The sequence below is a fragment of the Brachyhypopomus gauderio genome, chromosome 3, assembly GCF_052324685.1.
Source record: "Brachyhypopomus gauderio isolate BG-103 chromosome 3, BGAUD_0.2, whole genome shotgun sequence".
NCBI classification, from domain to species: Eukaryota; Metazoa; Chordata; class Actinopteri; order Gymnotiformes; family Hypopomidae; genus Brachyhypopomus; species Brachyhypopomus gauderio.
Genome location: NC_135213.1, coordinates 5167416 through 5185052, shown reverse-complemented (window position 1 = coordinate 5185052; position 17637 = coordinate 5167416). Strand labels below are relative to the sequence as shown.

The 17637-nt window shown below is 39.4% G+C and overlaps 1 protein-coding gene across 4 annotated transcripts in view; it reads right to left on the bottom strand.

Moving 5' to 3' along the window:
* Positions 1 to 976: 976 nt before the first annotated feature.
* Positions 977 to 17637, bottom strand: part of LOC143510065 (deoxynucleoside triphosphate triphosphohydrolase SAMHD1-like) — a 46250-nt gene continuing 29589 nt past the window's right edge. For 3 of the 4 annotated variants that reach the window (XM_076999062.1, XM_076999063.1, XM_076999065.1), the window contains 14 exons: positions 10918 to 11037; positions 10431 to 10559; positions 7652 to 7768; positions 7137 to 7253; positions 6616 to 6735; positions 6131 to 6257; positions 4222 to 4300; positions 4010 to 4121; positions 3833 to 3924; positions 3358 to 3443; positions 3108 to 3268; positions 2138 to 2212; positions 1728 to 1832; positions 977 to 1620 (listed from right to left, as the gene is read on the bottom strand). In XM_076999062.1, coding sequence (XP_076855177.1) covers positions 1474 to 1620; positions 1728 to 1832; positions 2138 to 2212; positions 3108 to 3268; positions 3358 to 3443; positions 3833 to 3924; positions 4010 to 4121; positions 4222 to 4300; positions 6131 to 6257; positions 6616 to 6735; positions 7137 to 7253; positions 7652 to 7768; positions 10431 to 10559; positions 10918 to 11037 — 1587 coding nt within the window. In that variant the 3' untranslated portion in view covers positions 977 to 1473. The remainder of the gene's footprint in view (positions 1621 to 1727; positions 1833 to 2137; positions 2213 to 3107; positions 3269 to 3357; positions 3444 to 3832; positions 3925 to 4009; positions 4122 to 4221; positions 4301 to 6130; positions 6258 to 6615; positions 6736 to 7136; positions 7254 to 7651; positions 7769 to 10430; positions 10560 to 10917; positions 11038 to 17637) is intronic. The other variant, XM_076999064.1, reaches the window with a different exon arrangement.

The following is a 17637-nucleotide window of genomic DNA, read 5'->3' as shown; positions in this document are numbered from 1 at the left end:
TGTGGGCATACTTTTGACTATTATGATTACATGTGAATGTAGAAGAAGCTTAGTGGGAAGCTTAATCAGCAGTAAGATTAAGAAGGAGGAACCATAAAGGTGTTTAGGTATGATGTCATTTTTGGAGTCAGAAGATGAGAAGGTAGTTTTGGATTAAACTAAGGTTTGATCTATTTAGAGATCAAAAGGGGGGAATTGTTGAGAATTGTAGTTTAATCCCTTCATAGTTTGTTCACATTACAGTATTAAATCAACAGCTTATCATAATTCATATATGATTTAACTAGTCATAAAGTATTAATCAAATCACTATATGCTTTGCTCACATTATATTAATGATCAAGTTGCTTGTTAGTAAGAATGTCTGTGTAAGCGTTTGCCTACTCTTAGTGTCTGCAGTTTGAAGTAGGCTAAAAGCAGGCTGTGTGAGAGGAGACTCTCTGTAACCAAATTTGGTAGGGCCTGTCAGCCAAGACCTCGTTTCTAAAAGTAAGGAAGAGACAGGTGTATGTATGTTTAACGTGTGCAGCTCCTATGTTTAGCAGGAAAGCATACCTATATAACCCAAGGTGAAGCAAACAGGTTCAGAGACCTTGCACAGAAACTACAGCTTAGTGTAGTATGTGAAAATTTCTCTCCAGAGCGCTCTGTAATTAATTAATTAATAGGCCTATGTATACTTTTAATTAAAAGGCTAAAGACAAGACTGGAAATGTTTTCTTTTGCAATCAAAGAACACGCTACGCTAAGGTAAGGAAAAGGTTAGAGCGTAACACCACCCTTTTTCCCCCTTACCATTTAGCAATGCTATTTAGATGAGTGACCATCACATCACATGGGTTTAAGGTAATACACAAGAGTTTCACATATGTGTAAATTCAGTACAGGAGATTCACAGAAGTGTAAGATCATGAAATTCATAGCAGATATGGGAGAGTACTGGAATTATTTATTCTTATAATCATACAGTCATTTAATTTATATAACTAAACAAACCCATTAATCCCTTTAATAATAATTTAATTTAATTCGTTTTTCAAGAGATAATCACTTACAATTATAATGTTTAAAGACAACTTATATTGTCTTTATATATAGTAGCCTACAAAACATATATATATAGGAGATTTCAGGTGTACAACATTGTACTGAACTGATGAAGAAGTAATAACTACAGTGTACTGTACTGATGAAGGAGTAATAACTACAGTGTATTGAATATGTAGAAGACATTAGCTGATTCAGATCTCCCTAAGTAAGATTAAAATAACTAATACGTAATTTGGACAGTGTAGTCCTCTATGTATTACCATTACAACATGTAGTCCTTTAACTTTCTAAAATGACTTCTATTGATAACTATATCCCAACTGTTTCTAACAATGCTAAAAGAGATCTTGGAAGCCGGTTAAAGTTTAGGGCTTTCAGATTCAATCTAGCCAGTTAATGATTGCTGATGCCAGTGAATCTGATCTAGCTTGCTGATCTGATCTGCTGATCCAGTTCTTCCCAGAATTCTTTTATATTGTCTTTGGCTAGTGTTACATCATTGTCATTTTCCTTTGTGTAGAAGACCATGATTTTGGTTTCAGCAAATATCTCAGGTAGGAGGTAGGAGACCTGCAAAAACAAAAAACAGTCCACATATCGTGCAGTTGTGTAAGCAAAAGGTTCATTTAACCCAACAATCAGAAATCCGTAATAACAGCTAAAACAATTTCTACTACCTCTTTTCTGGACAGATTAATTGGTGTGTTTGGATCTTCTTTGGTGTAGAAAAGCAGAGAATCAACTGGGTTCTTGTTTCTCATCCCATAATTGAACTTGACAAGCTGAAATGGCGAAGACACACATTCTGCACTTAAAATATTCATTGTTAATCTTATATTTTTACATTTTTTAGATTTTAATACAATTGTAATTGTTTTAATCATAGATTATATTACTTTTAATAATTGGTTATCTGTTGTACAACATAGCCACAAGCTATGGACACTGGACCCTTAAAGCTCATATTTCATGAGTTATAAGACTAAAAGGAGATTTGCTATTTTAATAGGTTAAATTGCATCTGACAGAGACAAACTGAAGCTCCACTTATGACAAATCAGGTCTCCTACACAGTAGATGTACTTACCGTGACTCTAAAGTCATCTGCTCCAAGATGAACATCTTTGAGCTCCAATTCCTTCAACCATGTTTCCAGCTTGACCTGATGGTGAGAGTTATAATGTACTGAGAATGGCATGAAGTACACAAATAATCTACACCACATGTTTAGACCTAGTACACACTCAAGGCCTACAGGCTGAATCCAACCCAATAAGTGTATAGCAAGAGCTAAAAAGGCATATGATCATCTTAAAATAAGTCTATGCTGCTTTACAGCATTGTAAAACAGTGCATAAACTACATCCTCCACAATGCATGTTGATGTTTTGATCCACAAAGTGACTGCATCCCACATCCCACCACAAGCTCGCAAGGATTTCATATCAGAGTTTAAGTAAAGTGGAAAAGCAAATACATATTTGCACTAAAAGGAAAATGTGTTATATGGTCAGTGGTAAAAGAATTACAATACCAGTTTGTATTTCAACACCAAACAAGAACAACAAGTTGTCCAAGAATTAAAAGGCAGACTGCAATCGCAGCAGGATAATATCACAAAATGATACTATCATTTTTCAGAGGATGCATTTTTGAAGAGGTGCATGGTAAAAGGTATGTGAGCAGGTGTACCCTGACCACATACAGACATTAAAGATCAGTCAGTTTGTTAAGAAACACCACTGCAAACCAATTTAAGGAAAACTGTATCAGACAAGCATCCATAAAACTTTTTAAAAAACCTGAACCCACATGCATGGACACACCCAAAGGGAGGAGTCAGGGGCTGTACCATGACACAGACACGCCCAAAGGGAGGAGTCAGGGGCTGTACCGTGACAAGGACATGGCAAAAGGGAAGAGTCGGGCTGTACCATGACAGGCCCTCAGCAAAAATAAATTAAACACCCCTGACCTAGAACATGGAACTTTGGTTTAAAAACCCAGAAGACAATATCTATATATAGATATAGATAACAAATAAAAAGGTCCATAACCTTAATGTCGTTCTCACTGCCCAACTTATCCACGTCCTGAAAGGTTTTTCCACCAATGAACCTGTAAAGACTGCGCTTAGAAATTCTCTTTATAATGAGCTGTGCTTCTGAGATGCCTGGGTCTTGAACTTTTGAGTGTTGGATTTCCTTAAGCACATCATCTGCATAACAATCAGGATCAGTAAATGTAAAACAAGATCTTACAATGAAACCAAGCAACCAAACACGTGTGCTAAAATAAGAGGATAACCTGTGAGGGTCAAGTAGTCTTTGGGGTCCTCTACTTTATCAGAAATCTTCAGGACCTTATCAGCTGCTTTGAGTGCATCTAAAATCCTGGCAACAAGCATCAGTGTAAGTTTATGATTAAAACAAGTTTCCTATTTTTGATTGTTTTGAAATGTTTACACACTGACTACAAGGCCCAAGACAGTCAGAGGTTTTTTTCTTTCTCATAATATCTCTGTAAATGACAGCTATCATGTTCTAAGGCTAGTTTAGGCTAAAAGTTGTTAAAAAAATATATCACCTTTAGTTAAGCTATTTCAATTATACTGTATATATCTGGACTAATCAGTAGAGATGGACAGAGAGAGACGGGGAAAGGAAGAGATGGCGAAAAACAATGCAGACACATTTTGCCCAGATCGCTCAAGATAAACTAGTTATGTCACAGTCCCACATAGAAATTGTGGCATAGTTTTATATAATCAGGATGAACTTACATGAGTTCAACTGCCTTGACAACCCTGTGCTGGTAGGCATTATGGTGAAGGATGTTCCGCACATGAAAGAGCTCATACATGTTTAAAGCTTCCTGATGGACAGAAACGTAAAGGTCAAAATACTGCTTAAATGTTAAGTGTCTTTTTAAACACGTGCTTTACAGTTAAAGTGATCACCTTGTCTCTCATGCAGATGTGTTGTTCTCCTTTGTCATTGGTGCAAACTCGCGCAAACACTCTGTAACGCTCATGGGAGAAGTTTGATGTCATTCCCAGATGATGGCAGTCTCTGGATGAAAGATAAATGTATCACAGGTCATAGAATGGAATTCAGGCTTCAACTAAATCTTGGAGACATTAAAGATATATCTGTATTCATAAAAACTCACCGACTGAAATAATCCATTTTGTCCACATCAATTCCATTTTTAGCATTGTTCACAATCTCATACAGGAAGGACTTAGGCTGTGTTTAAAAAAACAATAAATACCATTATTATCATTAACCCATGGGTTAAAGCAAGAAATTTTCATTTGACTGAAAAATTTTTCCTGGCAAAAGACAATGCCAGCAATTACTGAAAATGTGGTGTAGTTGGGACACGGCCTCTTTTGCTTAATTCTACACAATAAACACATTTATAAAGTATATTTATCTAAACAGCCTGTGTAAGGAGAGAAGAGAGAATGAACACCTGAGCAATAAATGTACATAAATGTGTATTTAATGGGAGTTATCTGGGGGTCCTCTTCCAGAAAATTATTTAAAGATCAAGTCAAATTTAGTGAATCCTGGTGAGAGGTATGAAGCTCTCTTGTTTTTATCAGATTCACCATCGCAAAAATATAAGCCGTAAGATTACATGCTTTAAGTAGGTATGTTACAAAAAAAATTAACACCACTGGATAGAGCTTTTAAATACAAACAGAAAAACACCATCCATGTTAAGCCTGGTTTAAGCCTTTATACTTGACGCAGCAAGAGTGGCGCGAACAGCGCGAGGGTCCGCACGCCGACCCGGGCTCCACCCGTGCGCGAGAGCCTCGCAGTCGTGTCATCTCGAATTTTGTAACTTCGCGCGCACAGCGCTTCAGCGCAGTGAACCAAGTCATGTTTGCCGGGTTCATACACCTTTATAAGGTGGAATTAAAGCACTTGTACGTCACTTTCAAGGTCCATTTCAACGCGTTCTCAACGTTAAATTTAAGTTAAATATTTATACATATACTCGAAATGATTCGAAATAATTCGTTTATCACATTATTTAATGGTGGTTTATTTTCAAAACGCCCAATCTTAACAACTTCACGTTCTCTCATGTTTCGTCTTGGAATTACAAGAGGCTCGTATTTGTTAACGTAATAACTGTTCAGTCAGACAGATATTGTGAAACGAAGTAGTTACATTTTCAAGCATTTTAAAGTACTTTAGCCTAAATTCCAGCACTAATGCAACATTACAATTGGTCAGGTAAATGTTCATTCCCCTGTTTTTAAGGGGTGTTTCTTTATACTACCACATATTGCTTCGGACTACACTGCAAAAAGAATGTGACGCGGCAAGTAGCCTCCGCCGTTCGCGCAGGTGTACAGAGTCGCGCGCTACGGTCACGCCAGGCAGGAGGGGGGTAAAAACTTTTCTACGTAACATCCGCAAATCTGAAGGCGGAATGAACCGCAAGTCAATCAAATGACACCGCTGTCATCCATCCAGCGCTGATGAGCGCCAGTGAGAATCATATTTCGGCCACAAAACAGATAGCACGCGCGTGTGTTGTTTATTATGATTTGACGGATTTTTTCCCCAAAAAAATCAAATGACGGAAATCCGTCGTAGTGACGGAGAACTTTAACCCATGCATTAACCCCATGTCATGCCAACATATTAGTCATGCTCTGATGACTAACGATAGAGGTTGCTCTGAACCCCATTATAACATTATGGGGAAAATTCAGAGAATAAGTACTTCAGTCATTTGCTTAGCAATGAGCTTAATTGCTTAGCAATTAAAGAAGAAAGAATATTACTTTGAACCTTGAGTTTCTGTTACTAAACTATGATGAATTACTAAGTGCAGAGGCTAAAACAATACAATGCTGATAATTACAATGACTGAAAACTAAAAAAAAGGGGCAGGAAAACTGAAACCAAAATACAGCAGATAGGACCAAGGAGACAGAGGCTAGGCTAAGAAGGGTAAGCATGACAAAATATAGTCATCTTAAATATAGCTCATTTATTTCCTTATAAAATTCTACATAGTGTTGTAAAAAGCAGAGTCATACGAGTACATATCTCAGAATCTGCCTTTTCACTGATCAGCTTCTTGATGAAATCAATATCCTTAGATGTCAATTTATATTTAACCAGAATGCATTTGTCTGTTATGAAGTTGTCAAAATCTTTTATCCTTTCCTTTACATGCTATCCCAATTGGAAAACATGTTTGGAGGTGAGATTAGTTAGTTTGCCAATATGAAGAGTACCAAATGACATGACAGAAAACATTAAAAACACAGTATAGTACAAACAAGCAACTGTGCTGGAATTACAGTGACAGGAAACTAAAAACATGGGATTTAAATACAACAATAATAATGACTAGACAAGACACAGGTGTGAAGAATTACGAAGGGCAGAGAACTAAATAAGGGAGAAATAAAAACTGAAAAGCAAATACAAAAGACATGGAGATCAAAACCCAGAACAAAAATACATGCATCTCATGTACTATTATAAAACTACAGTCTGGTATAAAGCATAATTTCATATGAGTACATACCTCAGAATCTGCCTTTTCACTGATCAGCTTCTTGATGGATTCAATATCCTCAGATGTAAATTTATGTTCAGTCTCATGGACTTTGTCTTTTATCAAGTTTGTAAATTTTTCGATTCTTTGCTTTACATGATAACGCAATAAAAAACAAAGATTTGGAGGTGAAATTTCCAAGAAAAGGTATTATTTATTACTGTCATTTTTGTCCATGTTCACAATCTTGAACAGGAAGGAAATAGACTGTTTTTCAGAATAGTTACATTACTACAATTATCCTTTGGAGGTAAGAATAGTTAGTTTGCCAATATGAAGAGTATTTAAATACAACAATAAAATGACTAGACAAGACACAGGTGCGAAGAATAATGAAGGGCAGAGAACTAAATAAGGGAGAAATGAAAACTGAAAACCAAATACAAAGGACATGGAGATCAAAACCTAGAAGAAAAATGCATGCATCTCATGTACTATCATAAAACTACATAGTGTGGTATAAACCAAATAAGATTTTTATGAGTACATACCTTAGAATCTGCTTTTTCACCGATCAGTTTCTCGATGGATTCAATATCCTCAGATGTAAATTCATTTTCAGTCTCTTTGTATTTGTTTCTCAACTTTGTAAATTCTTCGATTCTTTGCTTTACATGATAACGCAATAAAAAACAAAGATTTGGAGGTGAAATTTTCAAGAAAAGGTATTATTTATTAATGTCATTTGTGTCCATGTTCACAATCTTGAACAGGAAGGAAATAGACTGTTTTTCAGAATAGTTACATTACTACAATTATCCTTTGGAGGTAAGAATAGTTAGTTTGCCAATATGAAGAGTATTTAAATACAACAATAAAATGACTAGACAAGACACAGGTGCGAAGAATAATGAAGGGCAGAGAACTAAATAAGGGAGAAATGAAAACTGAAAACCAAATACAAAGGACATGGAGATCAAAACCCAGAAGAAAAATGCATGCATCTCATGTACTATTATAAAACTACATAGTCTGGTATAAAGCATAATTTCATATGAGTACATACCTCAGAATCTGCCTTTTCACCGATCAGTTTCTCGATGGATTCAATATCCTCAGATGTAAATTCATTTTCAGTCTCTTTGTATTTGTTTCTCAAGTTTGTAAATTCTTTGATTCTTTGCTTTACATGATAACGCAATAAAAAACAAAGATTTGGAGGTGAAATTTTCAAAAAAAAGTATTATTTATTAATGTCATTTGTGTCCATGTTCGCAATCTTGAACAGGAAGCAAATAGACTGTTTTTCAGAATAGTTACATTGCTACAATTATCCTCATGCAATGCCATGTCAGTAATGCAGTGGTGTGGAGGTATGATCAGTATCAGGTAAAGACTGAGAATGTCCTGAATCCCATTATGACATTATGGGGAAAATTCCATATATGTAATGCTGCAGCCCGGAGCCACGGTGGGCGTGGGTAAAGGGCGGAGCATGTGTCAATCATTTTCGAATGCAGCCAATCAGATACTAGACTTTCGTTGTCAATCAATTTTTATTAAGCCAATTATCAGCCAGAGTTAGCTGTCAATCATTTTTTACTGCAGCCAATCATCTTAACAGATCTGCCAAATGAAGGCGGAAACTGCACGGAGAAGCTCTTTAAACAGAAGTATATGCCATTCTTGCACAAAAGTAGCTGAATAAAAACATTAGAAGAGCCATGACTTTAGACATTTTTATATCAAAGTTTAAAATACTTCTCACTTGTTATTCTGGAATGACAGTTTAATGTTTTTTTCCCTTTATTGCACGTATTGCATAATTTACATCATGTGGCGATCGGGGTCGGTAACCTATGGCACGCGGGCCACCGTTGGCACGCCGAGGCATAATCAGTGGCACGCGACACGCTGGACCAGCATCAGCAAAAAAATTAATAATACAAAATAGAGCACGGTCCTCCAATCGAAATCGCTACTCAACGCTCTGCTCGGCGGAGGCGTTTATACTTGGCGATCGATCGCGATATAATACTTAATTTGTGTCCATTTACACCTCCCCTCCGCTAACAATTTACACTCACCATATATATATATATATATGATGTAAATGATGCAATACGTGCAATAAAGGGAAAAAAACATTAAACTGTCGTTCCAGAATAACAAGTGAGAAGTATTTTAAACTTTGATTTAAAAATGTCTAAAGTCATGGCTCTTCTAATGTTTTTATTCAGCTACTTTTGTGTAAGAGCCGCATATACTTCTGTTTAAAGAGCTTCTCCGTGCAGTTTCCGCCTTCATTTGGCAGATCTGGTAAGATGATTGGCTGCAGTAAAAAATGATCGACAGCTAACTCTGGCTGATAATTGGCTTAATAAAAATTGATTGACAACGAAAGTCTAGTATCTGATTGGCTGCATTCGAAAATGATTGACACATGCTCCGCCCTTTACCCACGCCCACCGGGGCTCCGGCCTGCAGCATTACCCTTCTCGAAAATTCAGAGAATAAGTACTTCAGTCATTTGCTTAGCAATGAGCTTAATTGATTAGCAATTAAAGAACAAAGAATATTACTTTGAACCTTGATTTTCTGTTACTAAACAACAGTGTTGGGAACGTTACTTTAAAAAAGTAATTATAGTTACTCACTACTTGTTCAAAAAAGTAACTGAGTTAGTAATTGAATTACTCTATAATAAAAGTAACTCGTTACCAGGGAAAGTAACTATTTGCGTTACAGTAAAAAAAAATGTTATATGCCAATGAATAAGGAATTTTTTGAAAAAGTAGTTTTCACAGTCAGTTGAAATGAGTAGATCAGAAAGGTGTTTAACTTTTGATATTTATTGCACATCCACAGACCAGTGCAGGATAACATCCTTTAAAATCCAAAATCTTTGTTAAAAAAAAAGTTACACTATATAAAGTGCATTTATGTCTATCAAATTAAATTTTATTCTCTCAACCTGAGACAACTGGGATGAGTTTCCCAAAACGTTCTTAGCGCTAAGTACTTCGTTCTTATGTACAAAGCGCTAAGAACGCTTTGGGAAACTCACCCCTGGTTTGTTCCCAACAGAAGTAACCTTAACAATAAAACCTCTATTCCTAATTAAATAAATCAAATACCCAGTCTGGTAGACATTCAGGAACTTGTATTTCCTTAAATAATGTTTATATCGCCACCTTGAAAATGCTAACTTTTCTTCGGCTTGCTCCTGACTCGCCATTTCTGCCTCTTCTCTGTTTGTGTCGTTTGTCACTGGTGTGCTTCGGCACGTGTGTAAAAACACTGGCTCTGATAGGCTACCATAACGCTGCCTTAATAAGTCAGTAAGCGATTGGCTAAGTTAAACAGCTGTTTCACCGAGAACTGTGACCTATCGAGATCTGTTACTCCTCACTAGCCTGGGCAGCGGTCCGCTCGCATTACTGTTAGTATATCAATATATAGTAAGCACCGCTTTTAATGACCAGTAACGTAAACGGTGTTGTAACGACAGGAAAAGTAATTGATTATATTATCCCGTTACTGACAAAATGACGCTGTTACCTAACGCCGTTATTTTTAACGGCGCTATTCGCAACACTGCTAAACAATGATGAATTACTAAGTGCAGAGGCTAAAACAATACAATGCTGATAATAACAATGACTGAAAACTAAAAAAGGGGGCAGGAAAACTGAAACCAAAATACAGCAGATAGGACCAAGGAGACAGAGGCTAGGCTAAGAAGAGTAAGCATGAGAAAATAAAGTCATCTTAAATATAGCTAATTTATTTCCTTATAAAATTCTACATAGTGTTGTAAAAAGCAGTGTCATACGAGTACATACCTCAGAATCTGCCTTTTCACTGATCAGCTTCTTGATGAAATCAATATCCTTAGATGTCAATTTATATTTAACCAGAATGCATTTGTCTGTTATGAAGTTGTCAAAATCTTTTATCCTTTCCTTTACATGCTATCCCAATTGGAAAACATGTTTGGAGGTGAGATTAGTTAGTTTGCCAATATGAAGAGTACCAAATGACATGACAGAAAACATTAAAAACACAGTATAGTACAAACAAGCAACTGTGCTGGAATTACAGTGACAGGAAACTAAAAACATGGGATTTAAATACAACAATAATAATGACTAGACAAGACACAGGTGTGAAGAATTACGAAGGGCAGAGAACTAAATAAGGGAGAAATGAAAACTGAAAAGCAAATACAAAAGACATGGAGATCAAAACCCAGAACAAAAATACATGCATCTCATGTACTATCATAAAACTATAGTCTGGTATAAAGCATAATTTCGTATGAGTACATACCTCAGAATCTGCCTTTTCACTGATCAGCTTCTTGATGGATTCAATATCCTCAGATGTAAATTTATGTTCAGTCTCATGGACTTTGTCTCTTCTCAAGTTTTTAAATTCTTCGATTCTTCGCTTTACATCATAACCCAATAAAAAACAAAGATTTGGAGGTGAAATTTTCAAGAAAATTTATTATTTATTAATGTCATTTGTGTCCATGTTTGCAATCTTGAACAGGAAGGAAATAGACTGTTTTTCAGAATAGTTACATTACTACAATTATCCTCATGTAATGCCATGTCAGTAATGCACTGGTGTGGAGGTATGATCAATATCAGGTAAAGACTGAGAATGTTCTGAATCCCATTATGACATCAATTGGAAATATAGAGAACAGGGTTGCCAACTTTTCAAGGTTACTTGGAGTAAGATTTGAACCTGGAAGCGGTGGCGAACGTTAATTGTTACCAGGCGGGGTGTAAAATGGACACAAATTAAGTATTATATCGCGATCAATCGATCGCCAGTGGTTGGCGCCAGAGCGAACTAGTAACTCATTGAATCATAGATGTAGATCAGAGGTAAATAAACTTTTTTTCTTTTTTCGGCGTGAGAAATCGGATGTGTGGCGTGTGAAGACAGTCAAATGCGTGTGTCTCACGCTCAATGTGTGAGAGTTGGCAACCCTGAGAGAATAAGTACTTCAGCCAAATTATTTTCTCAAAAAAAACAGTAGCAGTAGAGTTTCGTCATGTAACAACGGACCAAAAGGCAGACACATGCTTCAGAGGGACATGTTTACTTTCAAGACTCTTACAAATAGGACTGTGGGATTTCCCCATAATAAATAATGAACATGATGACATTGATGCATACTGACAATTTACACTGATCAAACCATACACAAGAATGAACACTTTACTGAAAGCTAAGCAAACTAAATCTACAAAGACGAACGAAACTTAGACCAAACATAACACAGTGTGAAACACGACAGGAATACTTACAACTGAGACTGAAATAAGTAACAAACAGATTGACTGGTATACACAATGATTATAAATAACAATTACCAATACGCAAAAGACTGAGAAGTTGCTAGAGTTGCAGGGAAGGGGAGTTTTGAAAAGGAGCACATGACCAAGACACAACAATAATTCATAAACAGAAGATCAACACAAATAACTTGAAGAGCACGGAGAAACTCTGATCAACCAGAACAGATTAACATTATGCCTTTTAACAGGTTCAAATGTATTGGAACAGAAAGAGCTGGTCTTCTAGGACAGTGTTGTCACCTGACGTACTGTAAGAGTTTCCACCATCTTGTGCATTTTAACATGTGACGTTGAGCGATTACGTGATGGACGCATGTGCTGAGAACAGCGAGATTGATTAGGGGGAAATGCATAACCAGAGTGGTTTAAATGGTTGTAACGTCTACTCCGCCTCAACCTATGTGAGGTCTTCATGTTTCCTTTAGTTTTGTTTTTAGTTGAGTCTCCGTAGCGTTCCCCTGTCACGCCCCTTGATCCCGCTGCCCATTATTAGTCCTGATCAGCTGTTTATGTTTAACTCCTTGATGTGTTTGGTTTATATTCCCATATGCCCAGTCCTTCAATGTAAGTCAGTTTTGTTAATTTACTGGTGCGAGTGTTTGTATGTTCTGTTCCCTGTGTTTGTTATCAGATCTGCTATTAGTCTTCTCCTTGATCGTTGTATGTTCAGCTTTTTGTATTATCTATTAGATCTGTTCCTAGTCGTTTCATTGATCATCGTATATTTGGTTTTTTGTGCTCTTTATTGAGTCTTCTCGTTATTGTTCCCTGATCGTTCTTTAGTAAGGTTTGTTATATTCGCCAGGTCTGTTTTGCGTTAGTCCGGTCAATTGTATTGTGGCGTGGTGTGGAGAGAAGAGGTCGTAGGCAGGTCCATCTTGTCTTCTAATTGGCTTTATTGATGCCACGACAGAAAACTTGATGCACACTAGTGTTGTGTCGTTCACGAACGATTCATTCAAATGAACGAATAATTTGAGTGAACGAACTGAATCGAATAACTTCCTCTGCTGATTTGTTGCTTTTTCATTTCAGTAGTTGAGCTCAGCAGTTAATTTTTTTTTTTTTTATTTAGCTGACGCTTTTATCCAAAGCGACTTACAATAATACAAAAGAATAGTTACAATAGTTAAAATTCAGACTTGGCATTAAATAGATGACAGTGCAGTGGAGTATTTAGGGTCGCTAGAGCAGGTGCTCTTTAAAGAGCTCAGTTTTTAAGTGTTTCTTAAAGCCAGCGAGAGACTGCCCTGCTCTGATGGTCAAAGGCAGCTTATTCCACCATCCGGGAACTATAGAGGAGAACAGTCTGGATTGCTTCCCATGAATGTTAGGTAAAGCAAGGCGACGTTCAGTGGAGGAGCTCAACGGTCGGGCCTGAACGTAAGGCTTTAAAAGCGAGTGCAGATAGGAGGGAGCCTGCTCTGTCATCACCTTAAAGGCATTCGTGCAGGCTTTGTGTTTGATACGAGCAATAACCGGTAGCCAGTGGAGCTCAATGAGCAGTGGTGTGACGTGCCCGTTTTGGTTAGTTAAAAACCAGACGAGCTGCTGAAATCTGGACCACCTGTAGTGGTTTTATGGTGCAAGCTGGCAGGCCTGTTAGTACAGCATTGCAATAGTCAAGGCGTGAGATTACCACAGCTTGTACCAGAAGTTGAGTGGCAAAAATGGTTAGAAATGGTCTGATCTGTCTGATATTATAGAGCACATAGTGGCAAGACCGTGCAACATTGGCCACGTGATGAGTGAATGAAAGCTGGTCATCAAGCATAACCTTTTTCAGCTTTTGTGAATTCACTCTTTCACGGGTTTTTATAAGATATTAATGAGGAAAATTATTTGCGGTCTTCACTTTTTCGCCGGTTGTCTGCGGAATTCGATCGGTGGAAAAAAAATATATTTTATGATTTTTTACATGAAAAAATCCCAAAATGTATAAAAATATAAGTATTAATTCTAACAATTAACAAGGAATGTTATAAATAATAATATAGTACAAATTACAGTAAATAGTGCATATTTACTCTCGGAAACGAGAACCAGCATCGCTTGCCTGAGACGCTACTCACCTACATGATTGTATACAACACGACTGCTCGCTGGACAAGCACATATGCACAGAACAGTGTGGGAATGGTTATTAAGTGAATGGTGAAAGGTTTATGTAAAGGTGTGGGGAGGGTTTATAAAGCCTTAATATAGTGTATAAATACTTAAATAAATATACCATTTCTACTTTGCGGGTTTATACTTTCGCGAGTGACTGTAACGTGCAACTTCGCACACCTCGTGCAAACCTCTGCAAATGGCGGAGGCATTTATACTTGCCGCGTCACATTCTTTGCAGTGTTGTCCGAAACGATATGTGGTAGTAAAAGAAACAGCCCTCAAAAACAGGGAAAGGAAAATTTACCATACCAATTTTAATGTTGCTTTGTGTTTCAGGTTTGAAAAATGCTGGAATGTAGGCTAAAGTACTTGAAAATGCTTGAAATTGTAATTATTTGTTTCACAACAAGATACAACATAGAAACAGGAGAGAACGTGAGGACGTTAAGATTGGGCGTTTTGAAAATAAACAATCATTAAATAATGTGGATAAAAAGTGAATTATTTCGAATCATTATGAGTATATTATAAATATTTAACTTAATTAATGTCACGTAGGGCAACGCCCCCTCTCGTAGCTGTCACTCTGGGTTCCCTCATGTCCGTGTTTCCTGCCTGTTTGTCCCGCCCTGCTCGTTTGTCTTCGTGTTTCCTTGTTTGTTACCACGCCCAGTGTCAGTGCCATCACCTGTCCCTAGTTAGTTTCTATGTATAAAGTCCCGTCATTCCCCAGTCGTGTGATCCGTGATTTTGTCTACTTTGTGCCTTGTGCTTTGTATACCTGTTCTTCGTGAGTATTGTTTCCGCTACCAGAGTACCTGCCTGTTCCGTGTTTCCCCGTCGTGTTTGGTTTATCTGTCCGAGTATGTCTGTTGTCATTTCTTGTATGGACTGCCTTCCCGTTATGACCCCTGCCTGCCACTACGACTCTGCTTTTGGTATTCCCCGTATTAAATCTCGCTCATCTCTGCAATTGTGTCCGTCTCCTCGCTCCGTTGCTCCCGCAACGTTACAATTAAGTTTAACTGTCACGGTACAGCTCCCGACCCCACCTCTTTGGGCGTGTGTTTATGTCATCTGCGTCTAGTTGTCTACATCTGTGTATCTTCGTAGGTGTGGTTGTGTCCGAGTGTGATTATTAGTCTCACCTGTGGCTCATCTCGTCGTCACGTGGGGTTTATGTGGTTTGTCTATTTAATGCGAGTTCGCGCAGTGTCCTGTGCTCGTCTTTGTCTGAGTGTCACGAGTTTGTGTTTGTTATATGTGTGCGGTCTGCGCTATTTTGTTCACTCAATAAAGTGACGTTTAAGTGCGAGCTGGATTTCGTGCCTCGTCCTTCCGCCCGCACACGTCGTTACAGAAAGACGAGCCGAAATAGTACAGATGCCAGGACGTTCAGCCCGTGCCAAGAAGGGGAAGAGGGCGAGTCGACACCACCACCCCTCTTCCCCTGTGCGACGCCACGATGCTCCAGCGACAGAGGAGGAGCTGATGCAGGACCCAGTGTGTGCGGCCCTGCTGAGGTACGCATGGGAAGTAAAGGAGGAGTTGAAAGCGGAGCATTACTGCCAGGCTGCCCAGCGAGCTTGGCGATCGGGATTTGGCTCCCCGACTAGGGACTCCTCTCCTGTGGCAGCTGGCAGACAGGGGTTTACCACTACGCCATCTCCACACCCCCTAGAGGACCCGTTGGTGGTGTATGCGGGGATGGTGGGTGTGACCCCTCCCGAGGAGGAGTTTGGAAGTGAGGACTTGGGATAGGAAGAGACAGAAGGTGGAACCGGCTACTCCCCGTCGGTGTACTCTGCCCCCACGGAGTGCTACGGGGAGGACGTGAGTCCCCCTTCATCTGTGTATTCTGCTCCTACAGTCTAATACGGAGAGGGAGAGGAGGAGGTCAGCCCTCCGCCGTCAGTTTACTCAGCTCCTACTGAGTACAGCGGTGAGGAGGAAGACTACAGCAGCCCTCCTCCATCCGAGTGTTCCGCCCCCCGTGTACTACAGTGAAGAGGAGGAGGAGAACGACGTAAGCCCTCCTCAGTCCGAACTCTCTGAGGGTGTGGTCCATTCCGAGAGGGAGAGTCCAACGCCTACTGACCACTCCGGAGAGACCGTGAGGGAGAAGAGGCATGGGAGAGAAGGCATGCCTCTTTCCTACCCCGAGAGCAGCCCGATGAACTGCTCCCGGTGCGACACATCGGAAGAGCCGATGAGGGGGAGTTCGGGCAGCTCCGAGGAAGAGGAGATGGAGCTGGAGGAACCCGTACAGAGGACACGGCTAGTGGAGCGACCTCCCAGGGGAATTGGGGGTCCCCTAGGGGGAGTTCAGAGGGAGGAGACGGAAAGGCGGCAGGCGTACCCTGCATCGCGTCCTCCAACGGCTTCCCCGGCGACTGGTCGCACGCCCACTGAGAGGGCTGCCGGAGCGTCCGCCGCATGCGGGTGATCCGCACCGAAGGCGGAGAGAGTACCTCCCACTGCAGTGCCTGCAGGCCAGGGAGCGTTTTCTCCCTTGGCAGCTCTCCTGGCCATGAGAAACGTGTTACCATGTCTGTCAGTACCTGTGTTTGTGTCTGTCCCCGGGTGTTTTCCGAATCTCCTTTTCCCTTTTGTGCCGCTTGTATTTCATGTTCCAGTGTGTGTGTTTGTAAACGTGCCGTTATGTGTGTCTAACGTGTTTTCCCCGGTCTTCCCAGGGAGGGTGTTCTAAGCTGTTCGTGGCACACTCTCCACAGAGAGCGGTCACCTCCCAGACACAGGGCTGAGGGCTCTGGATCCAGCCCTCGGTGTGGGATCGGGGCGTTCGGTCCTGTTGGCACCCCGGGACGGGTAGTGCCCTTGGTGAGGAGCTCTGTCACGGTACAGATCCCGACCCCACCTCTTTGGGCGTAACGTAACACTCATGATGGAGTGTTTTTTTCAATAGCGCTGAAATAAATGCTCCGGTTTAAAATTAATTCTCCCGTCAAAATTAAGAAATATTTTTAACAATTTATTCTGGGTCCGGATGGGATGGCATTTGGGTCCGTATCCAGTTAATCAGGAATGAGATTGGGTCCGGACAGGACTGCGTTCGGGTCCGGATCCGGACCGCGGTCCACCTGTTGGTGACCTCTGACCTAAGGGGTTTTGTTGTTGCATTTGCAGTGTCTAGTTGTCAGGAAACTCTGTGTGTATGTAAATATAATGCCTCGCCGTTCAAGAGCGATTTGAGTTGATCTGGTTAGGAGACAGTAGGTTACTCCTGCTCCTCCCAATAAATCTGATCTGGCAGCATTTGTGTCCTCCTTGTTCTCGCTCATTACAATGGTCCAGGGTAAGTTTGCCAATATGAAGCCTACCAAATGATATGATGAATAGAAAAACACAATGAAGAATAAACAAGAAATAGCTATAATATTTATCTAATTTTTTAATTCTATCCAATATCTATTTATCTATTGTACTTATTTGTTTGTTTTATAATTTTATAATTTCCTTTTCTATAATAGATATATATAAATTATTTTACTTATTTTTATTATATTGGTGTGATTTCCGTCTTTATGCATTGTACAGCACT